The following is a 19,332-nucleotide window of genomic DNA, read 5'->3' on the forward strand; positions in this document are numbered from 1 at the left end:
CTGTACCCTTTAAATGAATGAAGTCATTGTAATATTGTCTGTTTATCACTCACCATAATTGCTCTTTTTGACTTTATAGCCTGAATTGAATGGGGATTTTCACCCTTTTTAGGTCACTGTCCTTATGCTCCTTAAGCTTTTATTCTGATAAATTTTCATGTTCACAGAAGCAATACTATTAAAGTAATGATAAAAGAATTGTTTATCGTGAGAATTATCATGTACCTCAATATATTTTTGAAATTGATTAAATGCTTTTTTTTTTTTTTTTTGGTTTTCAAATAAGAAGCTATATGAGTTGTAAGTACGAACGTGAGAAAGATCTCACTGATTTTGTGATTTTGGGTGCCATGCATCTTAACGTGAGAATAATTAGAACACACACCTTTTCCCTTTTCCAGGCATGTTTAGCTTAAGATTGCCACCTACTGGACACCATCGGAACTGACAAATGTGTTTGGATGTACGAGCGGGTATAGGGTTTAATCTTGGTACATTCGGGTCGGGACATTTTAATTTTCAATAAATGATGAAAAAATAAATAAACATTAACAGTTAATACGACAAATCAATATATTAAGAAGTTTATAATGGTTAAAAAAAACATTAAAATAGCTGTGGAATTGGGTCTTTAACCTGTAACCTACTGCAGAATACAATAGACTATTCTGACCAGCGTATTATATCAGTAGCAAGAAACTAATCGCGTCATTTGCCGCGGTTCCAAATACAGCGTCTGGTTGTATCAAATAACGGAACTTGACCGGATTTTGGAAGACGACCGGAGCGGATCTTTCCTGCTATTTTTTTTTTTCAGAGAAAGAGTCGAGGAGGAAGGCGGAGTTTTGGTCTAAAGTTTTTCGGAGCGGTGGAAAAAAGGAGAATATCAACAGTTAAATGAGGAGAGAAGTATCGGGAATTTACAGGTACTGCACATCTAAGCTCCTTCTGTTATCTAATTTATAAGTTTAGGTATAGTTCCTCATAAATTGCTGTGCAATATTAAAATGACAAATCCACAAGGTTGAGATTTTACTTCTGTCAAGTAGCTACATAAATATGACTTAAAGTAGCTACATGAAAATTATTTTTTATATATGCCCTCACGCCTTTCGCTGTTGTAACGCAAAACGGAATCTTCCAAAATCTTTAGCAAAATTAAAACAAAACGGGATTATCCTATCAACAGCGGAGAATGCCGAGGCATTTTTTACTCGCAGGAAATCACGAGTTTATCCACACGTTTATCCACACGCTGCAGGACGTGGGGGTTCATGGGGAAATCCATGGGACGACAAGCACGTCTTTCTCGTATTGTTTGCTTAAGAATTCTGTCGATATTCATATTTAAACTTAATAAATGATCATTGTACACTTAATATTCAAAAAGTCGTAAACCTGCAACACAATGCTAGCTAATACAGAAGTACGCTATCTCGCAAATGTGAAGAACGAGCTGAACGATCCCAGTGCAAATGGGCTAAGCTTTCGCGAAACACCGTAAAATCTTAATGAAATCGCAGCTTAAAATTGAGTTTAATCGTTTCACAGAATTAAAATAAGTTTTTAAAAATTCAAACGCTCAGTTGAGACCTCAAATGGTTGTAGGCAATCAGTTTCCTCAAACTAATTGTGTAAACGATGTTTTGGGTTTCCATGTGAACGAACTTGGATCTTACACAATGTTTGGTCTGCAGTTCCAGTTAAAGAGGAAGAGAATAAATTGTGCGTTATTACTTCGTGTATTGCGTCTTAGTGCAAATTCATTGTGACGACAATAGCAAATACAATCTCTGGCTACTTTATTAGGTCCCTGTCTAGCACAGGCTTGAACCACTTTTAGCCTCCAGAACAGACTAAATTCGTCGCGGCATGGATTCAACAAGGTGCTGAAAACATTCCTTAGAGCAGTGGTTGTCAAATTCTGTCCTGGGGACACCTGTGTATGCTGGTTTTTGTTCCATCCACAACTGCAATCCCATGGTTTTAACAAACTGTTAATGTGTCTTAATTATGCTTTTGCTGTGTTGAGGGATTATTTAACCTCTTAAACCATATTATGTCAGAAATAGCTATTTGTGCTGTAAAAAGAATAAAAGTCCCACATTCACATTTTGCTATATTGCAAATGATGACATGGAGAGGTAACTTTTTAAACTGATTTAAATTAAAGACTGAGGCAAATCAACTGGCTCCTAATTGGTGAAAATGTTAACACTACTAACTCTCCATTTGGTTGATAATGAAGAATACAACGGCAAAGAAAATAACAAGTCAAACGTGCATTGTGGTTTTGCTCATTATCATTTGCAAAGCCATTAAGAGCCAGTTGATTCACCTCGCTTTTTTATTTGAAATATGTAGGCCTACCTCTCTTTATGTAATAATTTGTAATTCAGCACTATGTGAAGATGGGACTTTTATTTTTCATGGCATGCATAGCCGTTTCTGACATAATGTGTCTAAAGAGGGTAAATAACCCGTCAAAACAGGAAAAGAGTAATTAAGGCAAATTAGCAGCTCGTTAAAACTATGGGACCATCATACACAGGGGTCCCCTTGGCTGAGTGTGAAGACCACTGCCTCAGAGATGTTTGGTCCATGTTGACCCCACTGCTTTCAGCCACACATTCATGCTGCAGACCTCCCGCTCTGCCTCACCCCGAAGGTGCTCAGTTGGACTGAGTCCTGGAGACTGAGCAGGTCGACTCATCGGAGTAAACTGAAGTTACTGTCGTGTTCGTGGAAACAGCTTGAGATGATGTGTGCTTTGTGACATGGCCCATTATCCTGCTGGAAGTAAGGGTGGAGAACTTTAGCCATAAAGGGTTGCACACGGACAGCAATTATGCTTAGGCATGCTGTGGCATTCAAATGCAGCTCAGTATGTGTGCCAAGAAAACATTCCCCACACCATTACACCTCCACCAGCAGCCTGCACCATTGACACAAGGCAGAATGGATCCGTGGATTCATGCTGTTTACGCCAAATTCTGACCCACCCATCTGCATGCCACAGCAGAAATCGAGTAATGTCAAAGAAGGCAATGTTTTTCTAATCTTCAGCTGTCTAGTTTTGGTGATCATGCGCCCACTGTAGCCTCATCTTCCTGTTCTTAGCAGACAGGAGCGGAACTGGGGGCCCTCTTCTGCAGCTGTAGCCTATCTGCTTCACGGTTCGACGCTTTTTTGCACTGAGAGATGCTCTGCTGCACACCACTGTTGTAAACAGCTGTTATTGGAGCATTTGTGGCTTTTATGATAGCTTGAACGAGTCTTTCCATTCTCCTCTGGCCTCATTTTGCTCACAGAACTGCCCCTCACTGGATGTTTTTTTTTTTTTAATGTATCGCACTATTCTATGTAAACTCTAGAGACTGTGGAGCATGAAAATCCCAGGAGGGAAGCTGTTTCTGAGATGCTGGAACCACCACGTCTGGCACCATCAATCATACCATGGTCGAAGTCATGCTTGGATCGCCCATTTTAATGTTTGGTCGAACGGCAAACTCGTTCACCATATCTGCACGCTTTATATATTGACTTGCAGCCACATGATTTGCTGTTTGGAGGAACAGACTACTTAAGTTAGGGAGCAGTTGTGCCTAATAATGTGGCCACTGAGTGTAGGCTTACTGAATCCCATCTGAACCTCCTTAACCTTAACTGAAATTTGACTTAAATTATAAGAATTCTGTTGGTCTGGGGAAATCTGACTATTTTTACACTTTACGTCAATTCGTATATAAGATAGCAAGAGCAAATAGGCATAAAAGCATGAATGAACTTCACAGACCGCAAGGAGATAATTTTGACAAAATAAGGATCGCATTAATGCATACATAAAATGTGTGTTAATATTGGGGACGTGCAGTTTTATTACCTGTTGTGTTTCTTCCACTCACCCTTCGTCTTGTCATTCAAGTATCCCAGCAGTGTCCACCTCTGCCTGTAATGCACAGCTACTGTCACTGTAGAATAATTAGGGTCATCATATTCATTAAGACCCAAATAAATGCAACCAAAACCCCAAAACACTTAGGAATCTATTGCATAACGCATCCTTTTCATATCAGAGAAAGCATTTTCAGCTGTGTGACTGTCCACTGTCATTCACACGTTAACTTGATTCTGTAACTTTAGATGGACCATATATTTTATCAGGAGAGGAGTGCCGGTCTGGTGCAAGTCTATCTATGGCTTCCAATTGCAGCACAGATTGGATGTTGAGCTTTGACTGACCCATGTCGGAATACACAATAAAATTGCATAGCATCACAATGTTAAATTTCTTGCTGCTGATCATATTTTAGTCACCACCTGCTCCCTGAATTCAGTGCAGCTGCCTTAGTTAACATTAATTCTTTGAAATAATTCTGGATTAATCTTCGTCAAGAAAGGCTGCTTACCTGCCAGTCAATGTTCAAGCCACAGTATTCCTCCTTTGGACAGTAAACGTTATTTGACTGGCTCTTGTGAGTCAGTGATTGACAGCTCCAATCCCTACTACAAATTTTCGGAAAAGCTTCGCTCTTCAACCCTTCCTTCCCCTGCTCTATTGAGCATGGGCGGATGAAAACAGTGTGGCAGAAAGCATACCTACCATTAGACATGAGGAAGGGAGGAATGGAAGGAGGGCCTGGAACTCATTAATATTGACCCCGCCCCCTCGTTTTCAGGCTCTTTGGAGAGGAAGCTTGATCCCAGAGGACCCCCCCCCCCCCCGAGGGCGAGCGCCATGTCCTGGTACCTGAGGCACTTCACGGCGGTGGGGGATGATTATGAGAACATCACCCGCTGGCCGGAGGAGGAGGAGGTGCAGGAGCCCCGTGAGCCGCCGGGCCAAACCGCCGAGCCGAGCCCCGAACCCGTGACCTTCCGGGGCTCCCTGCGGAAGCTGTTCAGTTCGGATAAGTTCCAGGTGTGATGAGACCCCCCCCCCCCCCCCCCCCCCCCTCGCAGTGTCAGAATTCCTGCGCCGCTCTTTGTTTGTTCCGGTGTGTTCTCTGACCCGGTGGAAACGTCGGTTCGTGTCTCGGCAGATCGCCGTGGTCATCCTGGTGATCCTGGACGCTGTGTTCGTGCTGTGTGAGCTGCTCATGGACCTGTCAATCATCAAGGCAGATACAGGGAAGATCGCCCCTCAGGTGAGTCTGAAAAGCATCTGTGAATCACACAAACACACCTGTTGAATTGCATTACATTCATGTAGCGGAGGCTAAAGCAGAGGTTTATTTGTAATTCCCAAGAAAGGACATGTAAATCACACCCATAAAATCACAAACCCACTTGTAAATCACTAAAACCCACCTGTAAATCAGAAATAAATAAATAAATCGCATGAACTATATGACTCTTTGGCAGTCCTCTTATTTGTAAGCATCTGTTTTCTGATCATTAGTTTCTGTACAAACTGCTGCTGTGTTTTTAAGCCTCTCTGGCCGAGCGGCATCGCCAGTGAGAACGAGGCTGCATTCAGGATGAGGAAATGTTGCCGTTTTATGAAGTGAAGCAGAGCTTTCAGCTGCAGAGCTCTGTTACTATGGCTGCTGATGGGGTGATTGTGTACAGGTGTGACACCCTTTCCTAAATTTGTCACTCCCTGGTCCAGGTTACAGAGGCTGACGCAGAATGTTGTAACTTAGCAGTATCGGCATAGAATATTGTATTTTGAAAATGTTCTGCATCTTGAAGGCAGCCCTAGTCCTTCCTGGGTAAAGCACAGTAAAGTGAAATTAAATTAGCATCCATACGAGTGTCCTTCTGCGCCGGTGGGCGTGTCTTGTCTTGGCCCCTCCCCCCCGCAGGTGTTCCACTACCTGAGCCTCGTCCTCCTCACCTTCTTCATGGTGGAGCTGGCAGGGAAGCTGTACGCCTACCGCCTGGAGTTCTTCCGCCACAAGTTTGAGGTGTTCGACGCGGTGGTGGTGGTGGTGTCCTTCGTGCTGGACATCGTGTACGTGTCCAGCGAGGACGCCTTCGACGGCATGGGCCTCCTGATCCTGCTCCGGCTGTGGAGGGTGGCCAGGATCGTCAACGGTGAGCGTACAGGCACTTTACTGTTACGCACAGAGCCATGCTCTCACACCCACACCCCCACCCCTGCTCTCTCACATACACACACACACACACACAAGCACATGCACCGACCCTGGATCAGTGTGTTGAGCTTACGAACGTACACACAGACACACACAAGCACATGCACTGACCCTGGATCAGTGTGTTGAGCTCTCTCACATACACACAGACACACACAAGCACATGCACTGACCCTGGATCAGTGTGTTGAGCTCTCTCACATACACACAGACACACACAAGCACATGCACTGACCCTGGATCAGTGTGTTGAGCCCACTAACATACACACAGACACACACAAGCACATGCACTGACCCTGGATCAGTGTGTTGAGCTCCCTCGCATGACGGCTCTGGATCTGTGGTTGCAGGCATCCTGATCTCAGTGAAGACCCGCGCAAATCACAAAGTGCAGAAGCTGAAGGAGACCAATGATCACCTGACCCAGCAGGTCAGCGACCTCCAAGGGCTCCACTCCACAGCGGTGAGTCAGCTCATTTCAAAAGGGACCCCGGGGAAGCAATGAAAAAGGCAAAAAAACCAGCATGGCTCTAATGTTTACAACAAGCAAAGAAAAACCACAGCGTGGTTTATTTCTTACACAGAATGACTAGTGAGATCAGTGGAGCCATTTCTCATTTGCAGTGATGACCTGGGGATAAAAGTGGGTTGGAAATTCCAAAGGATTATGTGGCCAAACAGATGTAGGGGGTTTGAGATCGAAAGTCCTATTTTTGGTAATTTGACTGTGACACAGGGATCATCACCCTTTTTACAAAAGATAAATGCTGTCTTTAATGACCACAGTGAATCAGCATCTCGAAGGGCTAAGGTCCTGAAATAATTACACTTTTGCCAAAACAGTTATACTTGTACATGCTTCTCTGAATTTGTCTGTGTTTGTTCCAATGAACATAATTGTTGGAAGAATTTTACTCTATCCTGTTGAAAATAAAGGTTTCCAGCATTTTAAATTTGTTTAAAAAATGAACTGGTATGCAGGTGATGCCAGAGACCTGTTTTCGCTAAACAAAACGGAAAAAAGCATTAAAGAATTGTACTGTTTTGACTGCCGGTTATATTTCCTTTCTGGGGTTGCATTTTGCCTCATTGCTCCAAGAACCTTCTGGAATTGAACCGAATGCTCAGTACCTTCCGTTTCCTCCCTCCCTCCCCCTCTCCTCTCTCACAGGAACAGGAGAACAAGCGGCTGCGTGCACTGCTACGCCAGCACAGCATCGACTTCTGAGCGTGCGCCGGGGGGGGGGAGAAAGGAGGATTTTCATCTCCCGTCTTATTTTTGGATAGAAGTCCATAAACGCTGCAGCCCTGTCTTTAAAGCCACTTTTTCCACATGACGACTTTGCTTTGAGCCGACCGACTGCCGTCGTGCGAAGGAAGGCGGAGTCATGACTGTCAATCATCAGCGCGGCGCAGGTGATTTGAAATTGCGGCTGATCCGCAGAGGAGGGCAAGACAGAGGCCACGCCTAAGTACTAACCCAAACCCCTAAAATGCCAGCCTTCAGATTTTCAACTAACCCACACTGTTACAATAAGATTCAGTATCTTTTTGGATATTCCTAGGAGCTATTCCTAGGGAATATGTCAAATGCCAAAGCCATTATTAAACATGCATCAGCTCCAGTGTCCAGTAATCTTGGTTACTGAGGGTGGTCATGTAGATAACACATAAAATTAGCTAGAAATTCAAATGTGAACTGTGATTACTGCATATTACTTTTAAGAAACTCTATTTGAGTGTGCTTGTGCATTTCATATCTATATTTAAAAGGGAACTGTGTATAGAACGCCTCATTACAATAGATGTGAGAATGAGAATAAAAAACCTGAATTATGAAAGAAGTTCCCATTTAACAATACACTGAACTACGTGTTTCCCCTCTTCAGTCCTTCCAGTAAGTGTGTTGATTTGAATGCTTTTCCAGTCACCAGCTACACTCAGTGCTGCCACCTCCACTATCAGTTTGGAAGAGGACAGAGAAGCCTGTGCTGTCCTCTAAAACAGTGGTTTTCAACCCTGGTCCTGGGGGCACACTGTGTATGCTGGTTTTCGTTCCAACCACAATTGCAATCTCAGAATTTTAACAAGATATTATTTTTCCTTAATTAGGTGCTTCTCAGGGATTATTTGCCCACTTAAGCCACCTTGTGTCAGAAATAGCTATGCATGCCATAAAGAATAAAAGTCCCATATTCACATTGTGCTATATTGTAGACGATTATGTAAAGAGGTTAAAAAAACGTTTTAACTAATCAAAATGAAGACTGATGTAAATCAACAGGTTCCTAATTGGGGAAAGTGTGGACACCTGGCCACTAAATCTAATCATTTGATAGATAACGAAGAATTCAAAATTTTATTCTTCATGCTATGCATAGCAATTTCTGAAATAATGTGGCTTAAGATGGTAAATAATTCCTTTTAACATGAAAAACACCTAATTAAGAAAAATTAACAGCTTGTTAAAATTCTGAGATTGCAATTGTGGTTGGAACGAAAACCAGCATACACAATGTGCCCCCAGGACCAGGGTTGAAAACCACTGCTCTAAAACACACAGAGTCAGGCTGCTGCTGGTTTGCACACTGCATTGTAGCAGTCAAGCTCACACATACATGAGTCTGAGGAGGGCTCCTCGTGTGCAGCTTGTACAGGCAGACTGCAGGTGCCTGATTGGCCAGAGGGGTCACTGGCGAGCAGCGAGGCACGGTCACCCTGTGCGTTCAGATCCGAGGTTTGTGCTTTCTTCCAGACGTTCCCTGCTCTTGCTCCAAGGGGGGAATCTCTAAAATGGCGGGTCAGAGCGTTGTTTACACCAAGTGGCATTCGTTTCCAATTTATGAAAGGTAGAGGGAGAAATCACATTCCTTCGTTCCATTTTTTTCTCCCTCCTGCCAAAGAGTGTAAAATGCAAGCTTCCGGCAAGAAGGGAATCCCACAATGCAATGCTCCACCAGATGAAGAAGAGAGGACATGGCTGTTCAGTTCCGATTTGGTTTGTTCCTCATCTACGCTCCCTTGAGAGCACCTGTTAAGTTCACTTTTTGCATGTTGCAAATTTAATCACACGACAGCTCATTCGAGGGAAGCAAGGTAAAGGAATGTGTTAAAGTGGATCTGAATCCTCCCCTTTCTGGGCGACACTACAGACAACTTTGTTTCACCTTGCGGGACTGCTGGTCCCAGGCAGCACTGGCCGAGCTCTGACTCATTACCAAACCTTGCGGTCCATCCACTGCAACACTGCCTTAACAGGATGAGCCACCCAAAAGCCCCTGTTGTGCAAGCTTTTCTATAAAAAAACAAACTAAAATGTGTTCTGGGATAATTTATAAAACTAAAACTTTTATTAAAGTGGTATCAAAACTATCTTTACCAAAATAATTGCTATACACCATACGCACACGCACACACACACACACACACACACAAACACACACATTGAACTGTGAATAAATTAACAGCTGAAAGTAAAAAGTTGATATGACTTTGCATAAAAAGAGAACCTGAGGAAGTAGTGCACATGACAAAGTCCAAACTCGATTGAAAAGTATGACTAGGCCTGGAAGGGCATGACTGGCAGGTGACCCCTTCACCTAAGTGGAGGTTGAAAGTCAGGCTTCACCAACCACTAAAGAGGGGGGAGCCACCCCAGTTAGAGTTTTCTGCTGTGCTGGAGAGAGAAAGCGTCCTCGTTGGTTGAAATCAGGGCAGCTGTCTCTTCTCAATCCCCCTTCCCAGCTAACAATGTGAGCGAGTCCACAGGGCTGCCCCCTCCCCCACTTCCTCCCCCCCCCCCCCCAAGCCTTAGACGAAGGGGAAGAAGAAGTCGTACGGCAGCTTGGCGTCGATGGTGGGCGGGGCTCTGTAGCCTGGCTGTGCGGCAGCTGACACGTCGATGAAGGTGACGGAGGTGGAGATGAGCAGCAAGTCGCTGCCACCTAAGAGGGAGGACTGCACACACATGGGGGGGGGGGGGGGGGGTAAGAAGTTACAGCATCAGCCACATGCTGTTTTTGGTCAGAGATGGAAAATCCAGATTTGGAAAGTAAAAGTCCTCCCCAGTATTTTGTTCCAGTCAACTTTATTTACTAATTAACACAATTCTTCAGCCAGGAGGTAGAGCTAATTAGTGAAATCAGCTGGCTGAGTTCATGGCTGGTAGAACTGCACAGCAGGACTTTTACTTTCTGACCCCAGGAGTGTCCACCTCTTGCTTTTGGATGGATGTTCACAGAGGGTTCATAGGTAAATAGTTACGACATTATTAAGGGGGAGCTCGTGGGTAGTCATGCCCCAAGAGGTGATCTGGGTTCAGCCAACCCAACTGCAATCCAACTGCAGCCACTTAGTGCCGAACAAGTTAAACTGACCCTGGATTAGTACCAAAGGAAAATGTTACACCTTGTACCAGACACATAGTGTTGGAGGTTTGTGTTTGTGAAAACACTTTCACTAGGGTTCAATTTAAACTTTAAAACAATACATTTCAGAGCTGCAAAGCCAAGGATTATGAATTATCCTGGGAGCATGGGTACATGTTGATACTTTCCATCCCCATGTAGAATCCACAGTTCTCTTTTGGGTTTTTGGAATGTTTTTCAATGTTCAGTGTTCTAGAACTCTTTCAGGGCCTAGTGATTGTTATATCAGCATTAGAATTTCCAGTTAAGAACATTCTAATCACACATTTGTGATCTCATACTTCAAAGGTTTAAATACACAGAACTGATACTTTGTGCTGTAGAGTGAAATGGCACATTACCAGGCTGCTGGTGTTGGTTTGGATCACCTCCGTCACGCTCACTATCTGTGCCTGGGGGTTCACTAGGGACCCATATTTAGTCCATTTCACCTCCAGGTCCAGAGACAGAGGAATACTGCAGCTCACGGCATCCTGCAAAACCGATAATTGACCAATCAAATCAGACCCATACCACTGACTGACCAATCAAATCAGACCCATACCAGTGACTGGCCAATCAGATCATTCATTTCTATATCTGGTTCCCATTGTTTATCAGCAGTATATTTCCAATTATTAAAATAAGGGATAAAAATGACTTCAAACATGTTGGAAGATTTTTCTCTTATACAACTTAGCTTTTCCTTTATAACAATCTATTTCTGTTCAGTATCTTCGAGGCTGGACTTCTGTAGTGCGGATAAGCAGGAGATCAGCTCCACCAAGCCAAAACATGTCTTTATACTCAGCATACAGGCTCATGTCTTGTGAATATACTGTACTTATGTTAATACACTTTAACATTAAATGTGACACATTTCATTAAATATGGCTGTGCTTCCAAACATATTTTTGCTGGATCAGCAACAGATATTTTTTACGGCTTCGCTCAACACCGAGGCGAAAGCAGGATGGGCTCACCGATGTGGCGGACGCGGTTCGGTTCTTTACGGGCACCCAGTCCAAGACCACGTTAGGAGGAGAGTTCCCAAAAGAGGCCACAAACTTTGGGAAGTCTGGTCCCCTGAGCACCCCAAAGATCAGCTCAGACACCAGCGAGCAGTTAGCAGCCTCCGGTATTCTGCGGAGGGGGGGGGGGGGGAGGAAGGAAGAAAGAGAGAGAGAGAGAGAGAGAGAGAGAAACGTGAAGTGTGAAATGGGGAGGGGGGTTAGGTTAAAGGGAACTCTGGGATAGCTTTGGCCATGGTGTCACCCATGGGAACAGGCTATCAGTCTGACTGCTAGCATGAGAGTGAAAGTCTCAGTATCACAGTATCAGACTTAAAGTGTCAGTGTGAAGATTAAAGGGTTAACGCATCTGTTAAAATATACTGTTAACCCTTTAAGGTATAAGATCACAAATGTGAGATTAGAATGTTCTTAATTAAACATTCTAATACCGATGTAACAATCACTACTGGTAAATGAAAGCAACGAGGTTCTACAACACTGACTTAGAATTCTTTTAAAACATTCCAAAAAACTTACTCTTCAAATTGGTATGTTGTTTCAGAGGTTGTCGTCAGTGTTAAAAGGTAAGAGTTCAGGTGTTAAAGTGTCAGAGTCAGGATCACTGTGCTGATGTCTCACCTCAGGGTGCATCCAGATGCTGCATTGACCCCAAATCGGACAGGGGCGCGCAGCCCTGTGGCCCCCAGGCAGTCCTGCTCTGCCCTGGGGCTCCGCAAGAGGGTCAGACCCCCGTTCCTGTCTGCGCTCTGAACCACGCCCGTGCGGGGAACCGTTAGGGACCAAAACCACGACTCTACAAACCGACTGCTCTAGACCAGAGACCTCAAACACAAACCAGCTGCTCTACACCAGAGACCTCAAACACAAACCAGCTGCTCTACATCAGAGTGCTCACGCACAAACCTGCCACTCCCAAAACCCTTAAGCCACTGTGTGATGTGTCTGATGTACAGTGGCCGGTTTGGGTGTGAGGGCCCCGGGGTAAAATGGCTGGTTTCAGCACAACACTTTGGTATTGAGCGGCTAGCAGTGGAAGCAATGTCCAGATCTCGCCCAGGTAGCTTAGATCAATCAGAGCTACTTTCTAAGCTTAAAGGATATTCTGCTGTTCTTGTTCCGGCCACCAGAGGGAGCCCAACCACATAACCTGGGTTTCCACTGGACAGGAGTTCTCTGGGCTCTGTGTCCTGCAAAATTAAATGAATAATTAAACGGGTGATTTCCCCATGAATATGACAGCTGCATCTCAAAATAAGTACTGGACATACAAAAGCCCTTTGAAAGTGCTACTCATGTAGCACAGACAGGGGTTTTACAGGTACATATGGGGCTGCTAGGCTATACCTGCACAAAGGTGACAGTGAACTCCTGAAGTATGGGCAGGGTGCTCTGGTCCACGGCCCCCAGCACCACAGAGGCGGCCGCGCCCACGATCTCCCCCGCCACACCGTACGTCACACGGTAACTCACCTGCAGGGACCAGGAAGAGCGCTCATTCAGCACAGGGGTCAGCTGACTCCTGTATCCTACTGCACCTGCTCTCCGCACTGACCTGCCAGCACAACTCACACCTGGGTCTGGTGATTACTCACCATACCTTAATCCTTCAGACGCCAGCTAAAATCCTGCAGATTATCGAAGGTCTTAAACATCCATTTTCACTAATATTCAGAATAAAATTCTTTCGTACGGTAAATAACACTTTTTGGTAAATAACATGTTCCGCTGAAAATTCTCACAGGACACGCAGTACCATTTTCAAACGTTACCTACATGTAAAGAGTTAAAGCATCAAATTAATTCCAAAATGAAACTTCCTTTACTAATGAATTACTAAACTTCTATCTTGGGCCCTGCAAGTAAGCCCATTTGATTCTGACCCCCCCCCCCGCCCCATCTCACCTGGAGCACCACATTGTTACACACCGGTCCTTCCCCGGCCCCCAGCAGTGCCGGCCCAAAATACAAGCCGTCGGCAGGGTCCGCGAGCACACGTGTCCCGTCCAGCGACTGCAGCACCACGGAGGCCAGGGCCACGCCCACCCGCTGGAGGAGACCAACCGAGAGAGGGGTTCGTCAGGAAGACCTCCCTCTCCTCAGGTGACAGTGTGAAGACAGCAAAAGCTTCTTTTTCGATTTAACAAAATCTAATTATTCACAAACATGAACACTGTCACACACTACATTGTAGTTTACCAGTTTAGCTTGCCTGTTTCTGACATTTTCCAGCAGGTCTACTGTCTTTCAAAAAGGTTTAACTCCACTGTTGTCTTACAAGGACAACAGAAGAGAAAGTGGAATGAATTGCCCACACAGTGTTTCACACAACTTTCTCAACCCTTAATCATGGCCATTTGCTCCGAAATAAAGAGGTCCCCACAAGCTGAAAAGACTCTTTTGAGACCCACAGCACATAGTACAGATCAAGCAGACTTTTCACTTAACTGTAATCCACTGCAGTGATTACACACAAAAAACGCTGAAGAATATAAGGACGTGAGTTGGTGACTTACAGTTATGTTCCCTGTTTTTGCCTAAAAGAAGAAAAAAAAACAAGTTTAGACACAATTCCATAAAAACTATAGTGATGTCACGAAGACCCGTGTCTGTGGTGTTACAGTCACATCACTGGACCCATGTCTGTGGTGTAATAGTTATGTCACAAAAGGCAGTGTGACAATTAAGTCACAAAAGACAGTGTCTGGTGTTACAGTGACATCACAAAAGGCTGTGATTGTTGTGTGAAGTAAGCAGAGTAATAGTAGAAGAGATGAACAGAGACACATATGGGCCTAAAATCGCCATTCAAAATCAGCTTGTCCTGCTCCTTCCTATTTTTAAGGCTTCAGGTAACTGGGGGTGGCAGTATGGTGTGGGGTGGTTATGGCTAACAACTACACAGTTACTGAGACAAACCACAGGTGACACCTCACACAATGACCTTGAGCTTTAGTAGACACCCAGGTGCATAATTACCGGTGTGTAAAAACCTTATGGTTCATCGAGAGTGTATAAATAATGTAACCTGAATCTAAACCCAGGATCCATTTCTCACAGCTTTCTGGAACAAATAGGTGGAGTCATGGAGTGGCAAGAAAGGGGTGGAGTCATGGTGAGGCAGAGAAAGGGGTGGGGTCACAGTGACTGAATGTACTGCTGGCGGGGTCATGGTGAGTTCAGAAACTGAACAAGTCATGGGCTGTGTCTGAATCAGCACACTTGTCTGCTATTGAGTATACAAGTTGTATACTCAATAGTAGGCAAATGCACTGATTCGGACATGGTCATGGTGAGGCAGAGAAAGCGGCGGAGTCCCTGAGGTGAGTAAGGAGTGGGCCGAACTTACAGACAGGATGCGGAAACTGGTGTAAGTCTGCAGGTTCAAGGATGGCAGCGTTTCACAGTCCTGCTCCAAGCGGAAGGACCGCACACACTGGGATGTTTGGTCCTGAAGGAATGCTGGGGAAAGACAACACAAAAGAAACAGGGCAACTGACACTTAACTACTGACGCTTACTATGAACACAGTGCAATTTCACCCACAAAACACAATACAACAAAAAAGCCCAAACACACTCATGGCCTTGCCAACTTCAGCGCACAACTGCTGGAGTGGAGTTAAACCTGCAGACACCGCGGCTCTCCAGGGCTGGAGTTAAACCTGCAGACACTGCAGCCCTCCAGGGCTGGAGTTAGACCTGCAGATACTGTGGCTCTCCAGGGCTGGAGTTAAACCTGCAGATACTGTGGCCCTACAGAGTTCAAACTGCAGAAACTGCGGCCCTCCAGGGCTGGAGTTAAACCTGCAGACACCGCGGCTCTCCAGGGCTGGAGTTAGACCTGCAGATACTGTGGCTCTCCAGGGCTGGAGTTAAACCTGCAGATACTGTGGCCCTACAGAGTTCAAACTGCAGAAACTGCGGCCCTCCAGGGCTGGAGTTAAACCTGCAGACACCGTGGTCCTCCAGGGCTGGAGTTAAACCTGCAGACACCGCGGCTCTCCAGGGCTGGAGTTAAACCTGCAGACACCGTGGTCCTCCAGGACTGGAGTTAAACCTGCAGACACCGTGGTCCTCCAGGACTGGAGTTAAACCTGCAGACACTGCGGCCCTCCAGGCCTGGAGTTTGAGATAACCGGCTTAGCTGATCTGAATGTGGCACGCTCCATACCAGCTGGGTTTGCATCCGTGCAGTGGGCGGAGCCGGCGGGAGTCGGCAGCTGTAGGAACCCGCTCTCCCCCGTATCCTCCTGGGTCTGGATGATATCACCATACTGCAGAACCAAGACAGGAGAGGAGCAACAACACATCACATAACTACACAACGCTCCCTCCTTCAGCTAAAGAAGTCTCCCTTCATTACTGTCATCCTGGCTGCCCATAGAGACCATTTTCTGAATGTACTGCCGGGTTTAAAATAAAAGTTCATTTCTTGTTTTAATTCGACCCCCCATTTTCTTCCTATTTAGAATGGCCAGCTGTGTTTGTGCTCATCACTGCAACCTCTGCTGCCAGTTTGACAGAACACTGGTGGGTGGAGCCTCACCTTGTACCCAGGCACAATTTGGAGGTCCTGCTTGCTCGTTACATCACTGGCACCCATGGAGTCAAAGAAGAAACCTGCAAAGCGCCTGAAGAGGGCATCAAAGTTCCCATCTGTGGGCACCTCGGGTGGGACGAAGGAAAGCCCTGCCCCGTCTGGTTCAGGGGAAAATAAATCGGGAAGAGAAATGTGAATTCACAAATGACTTTCCAAATTATGTGATTCTTATTGCCATTATGTTACAATACTCATATAGTAATGCATATAGGTTATCTTGCGTAATTGTATTGAAGAGACACATGCAAACATTTTGTAAATTAAAAGGCTCCAGCACTTACAGTTGGCTGTCTGGATGCAGAAGACATCGGAGTTGACTTCCTGTGTGACCGAGGACTGCACGCGCGCGGAGCCATCTGCTGCGGTGCTGAGCGAATAGCGCGCGGTGTCCTGGACGCACATCTGTGTATTCGCACTGCAACGAAAAAAACTCGCCAATTCATTTTAGAGAAAAACTGTATTTTAAAACAGCAAATTGTCTAAGCACCCCGATGCCGGTACTGGTACAGATTGGGATTAAATTCCATTTGGTTTAAATATAGATGTAGCGCCACAATGAAGGAAAATAAGTAATGCAAAAGACCAAGCAGAAAATATACACGATGGTCACAGCAGTCCGTTAGCGAATTGGCCAAACCAATATGTATAATAAGCCAGGTTTATATAACTTTCCATATCAGTTACTAGACACTTAAATAATAAATGCCTATGTGTGGTATAGCTAGCAAGAGCGCAAATGTAAATATGACGTAAGAGAAACTTTCACGAGCTTTTCCACTGAGCACTCGGTGAAGAGTCTGAAGTCCCCGACGCAGTCCTGGTCACAGCAGCAGTTGACGTCACACCGACCCTCGTGCAGATTGCACGGGCAGAGACTGGAAACTAGAGAACAAGTACAAAAATAGCGTGTCAGCAACCTTAGACCGGGCGTCTGCAATCCTGGTCCTGGACAGCCAAAGTTCTGTTGGTTTTTGTTTTCACCATAAAATCAGCACACAGTTCGGTCCCAAGTAACCAGGTAAAGTGAGTTAACTGTGTAATCGACCGCTCTAGTTGATTAAATAAGTGCACAGTAACTACGGAAACCAGCAGCGCCTGTGGCTCTCCAGGACCAGGGTTGCAGACCCCTGCCTTAGATCCAAACGTACATCGAGATCCTCTCCAACACAAATGTAAAAATATAATTCAAACAAGAATTTTCCGCACATTGAATAAAGAATAAATGCAACTGTAAGTCTGTGCAAGTACGTCCTAGTTAGATAGGTGGAATGACATTGGGACTGGCATTCGCTCAGTCCTGGGGACCCCTGCTGGTTTACGTTCTAACCACGATTGTAATCCCAGTATTTTAAAAACTGTTCATTCTTCTTAATTAGACACACTGGATTATGTATCCTTTTAAACCAGATTATATCAGAAATAGCTATGCGTGCATGGTGTCATGAAGAAGTCTCCTAATTCACATTTGCATCTTGTGCATTGCAAATGATGAATTGGTGAAAATGCAGACAGCAGAGTTCAAAGACAATTGAACTCTGTGTGTTAATAAGTTTAAGGGGAAATTGTGAAATAAACACGAGTTCAACGACCATAAACAAGCAAGAGGCTGTAGTAAAAATCAGGATACAAATGCATCCTCAGGACCGAGACTGAGAAACACTGTGCTAGAACAGCTAGCTAAATTTCCGTGGTATGATAATATCTTACCGTCCGTAACAGGAGGAGGAAGGGAACCAGAAACCGGCAAAGGCTGTGACCCCGAAATTGTAGGAGTGGGCTGCGTTGCTGTGGTGGTTGTCTCAAGTGATACATTTACTTCTGTGCTCGTAAAAATTTCAGTGACTGTCTCCGTCGGTTCAGTTCTTCGCGGGTTGTCTGTGGTTGACGCGGTGAACGAAGTTCCAGGTGAGACGGACAAAGTGCCTGAGGTACCACTGGGCGTTGTGCTGTCGAAAAGCGTAGGTATGACAGTGGCTGATTCATTGTTGCTTGTGGTTAAGTTAAAATAGTCGGTCTGTGCATTAGCGCTTAAAAACGCATCCCCCAAACTCCACAAAACACAGACGCACACCAGCACGTCCATCATCCCTAGTAACATACAGCTAGCTACCGTAACCAGGAATTCAGCCCGGAATCATGGGGGTAAAAATATAATAATCAATTACGACGTATTTTCTAATTTCCCTAATGGATTTCACCTACATTGAAACATAGGATACATTTTTGTATCCATTAAATTGCATCTCAAGGAGAAAACAAATCCAACGTTATACTTGCTACGGAAGTATCGAAAGCTTCCTTTACGCCATTTCGACTCAAGTACACACGAGACTGTCTACGCGGTTTGAGCCACAATGGCCGCCGTTTCCTCGATTCACCGTTTAACCTTGGCTCATTTTCCTGTGCCTTTTTGTTCTCAAATAGTGTCCAAGGGTCAGTGCCGTGACCCCATCCGCATATAATAAACCACGACTTCAGTTTAAAGGCGTGTGAAGCCGCACGCTGTTATTTTAAGCTTAATATTCGGCAGCAGGAAATAATTTATATGCATACAATAATGCATTCTATGTTATTACGTATGTGTTGTTAATTAACTTCCATATTAGTGAGTGTAGTCCTGTTGAAAATCGTGATTTTGATTGGTCCTTTTTAGGGTTAGGCCTATGTTGGAAAGTGACGATTGCGCCATGAGTTCACTAAAGAAACCATTATTTCTTTTAAATGTTTAAATAATTGCACGGATTCAGTTATTCCACGGGACTACACATCAGACGTTTACATTTTTACATCCAGAAATTTACAGACATGCCAAATCCACTTCTTGAAGTTACCTTCTGTGAGGTCTAAGTAATATTTAATGATGGAACATTTACGAGAGAAAGCATTTGATCTAGATTATTTTCTTCATTATTGTCCAGACGTGATCGCTGTGATCAACCGTACCCTGACGTCAACAGTATGGTCGTCTTGATTAGGCAACTAGACATCAATTTGTGATGCTCCGGTTATTATGTTGGGTATCATATATGTCTAGGGGGAAAAATTTAAAGTGTGGCTGAGACGCCAAGTCGGAATTCGAGTTGAAGAGCATTCTGTAAACCAGTGGAAAGAATGACCTTGATCCATTGCCGCTCACGCTCGCTGGCCTTTTAAGGAAAACCCTAATTGCGTATATAATGGCTTACCGTGA

The 19,332-nt window shown here is 44.8% G+C and overlaps 2 protein-coding genes across 3 annotated transcripts; one reads left to right on the plus strand and one right to left on the minus strand.

Moving 5' to 3' along the window:
* The first annotated feature begins 705 nt into the window (after positions 1–705).
* LOC118212663 (voltage-gated hydrogen channel 1-like) lies at positions 706–7,971 on the plus strand. The gene is made up of 6 exons (XM_035390812.1): positions 706–926; positions 4,680–4,921; positions 5,043–5,147; positions 5,808–6,039; positions 6,454–6,566; positions 7,275–7,971. The coding sequence occupies exons 2-6, from the start codon at positions 4,739–4,741 to the stop codon at positions 7,329–7,331; spliced, it is 690 nt and encodes a 229-aa protein (XP_035246703.1). The 5' UTR covers positions 706–926; positions 4,680–4,738; the 3' UTR covers positions 7,332–7,971.
* Positions 7,972–9,431: 1,460 nt separating this feature from the next.
* On the minus strand, positions 9,432–19,261 carry tctn1 (tectonic family member 1). Of its 2 annotated transcripts, XM_035390893.1 has the most exons (14): positions 17,850–19,261; positions 16,907–17,024; positions 16,424–16,557; positions 16,089–16,240; positions 15,714–15,816; positions 14,890–15,002; positions 14,057–14,077; positions 13,446–13,589; positions 12,888–13,013; positions 12,645–12,730; positions 12,162–12,302; positions 11,493–11,652; positions 10,872–11,003; positions 9,432–10,060 (listed from the first exon to the last, which is right to left on the minus strand). In XM_035390893.1, exons 1-14 carry the CDS (start codon positions 18,238–18,240, stop codon positions 9,914–9,916), a joined length of 1,968 nt encoding a protein of 655 aa, XP_035246784.1. In that variant the 5' UTR covers positions 18,241–19,261; the 3' UTR covers positions 9,432–9,913. The 2 variants fall into 2 exon arrangements, with proteins under 2 accessions (XP_035246784.1, XP_035246785.1); XM_035390894.1 differs by lacking the exon at positions 17,850–19,261 and having other exon boundaries at positions 16,424–17,024.
* Positions 19,262–19,332: the final 71 nt, after the last annotated feature.

This window comes from Anguilla anguilla, chromosome 14 (assembly GCF_013347855.1).
Source record: "Anguilla anguilla isolate fAngAng1 chromosome 14, fAngAng1.pri, whole genome shotgun sequence".
Lineage (NCBI taxonomy): Eukaryota > Metazoa > Chordata > Actinopteri > Anguilliformes > Anguillidae > Anguilla > Anguilla anguilla.

Excerpts from the sequence above, each read along its gene's own strand:
- tctn1 (XM_035390893.1), bottom strand. The coding sequence starts at position 18,240 with ATGTTACTAGGGATGATGGACGTGCTGGTGTGCGTCTGTGTTTTGTGG. Across the intron at positions 16,558-16,906 it reads TGCTCAGTGGAAAAGCTCGT|TGCGAATACACAGATGTGCG; the intron begins GAAAGTTTCTCT and ends TTTTCGTTGCAG. Across the intron at positions 13,014-13,445 it reads GTAACAATGTGGTGCTCCAG|GTGAGTTACCGTGTGACGTA; the intron begins GTGAGATGGGGC and ends TGGTCCCTGCAG.
- LOC118212663 (XM_035390812.1), top strand. The coding sequence starts at position 4,739 with ATGTCCTGGTACCTGAGGCACTTCACGGCGGTGGGGGATGATTATGAG. Across the intron at positions 5,148-5,807 it reads CAGGGAAGATCGCCCCTCAG|GTGTTCCACTACCTGAGCCT; the intron begins GTGAGTCTGAAA and ends TCCCCCCCGCAG. Across the intron at positions 6,040-6,453 it reads GGTGGCCAGGATCGTCAACG|GCATCCTGATCTCAGTGAAG; the intron begins GTGAGCGTACAG and ends CTGTGGTTGCAG.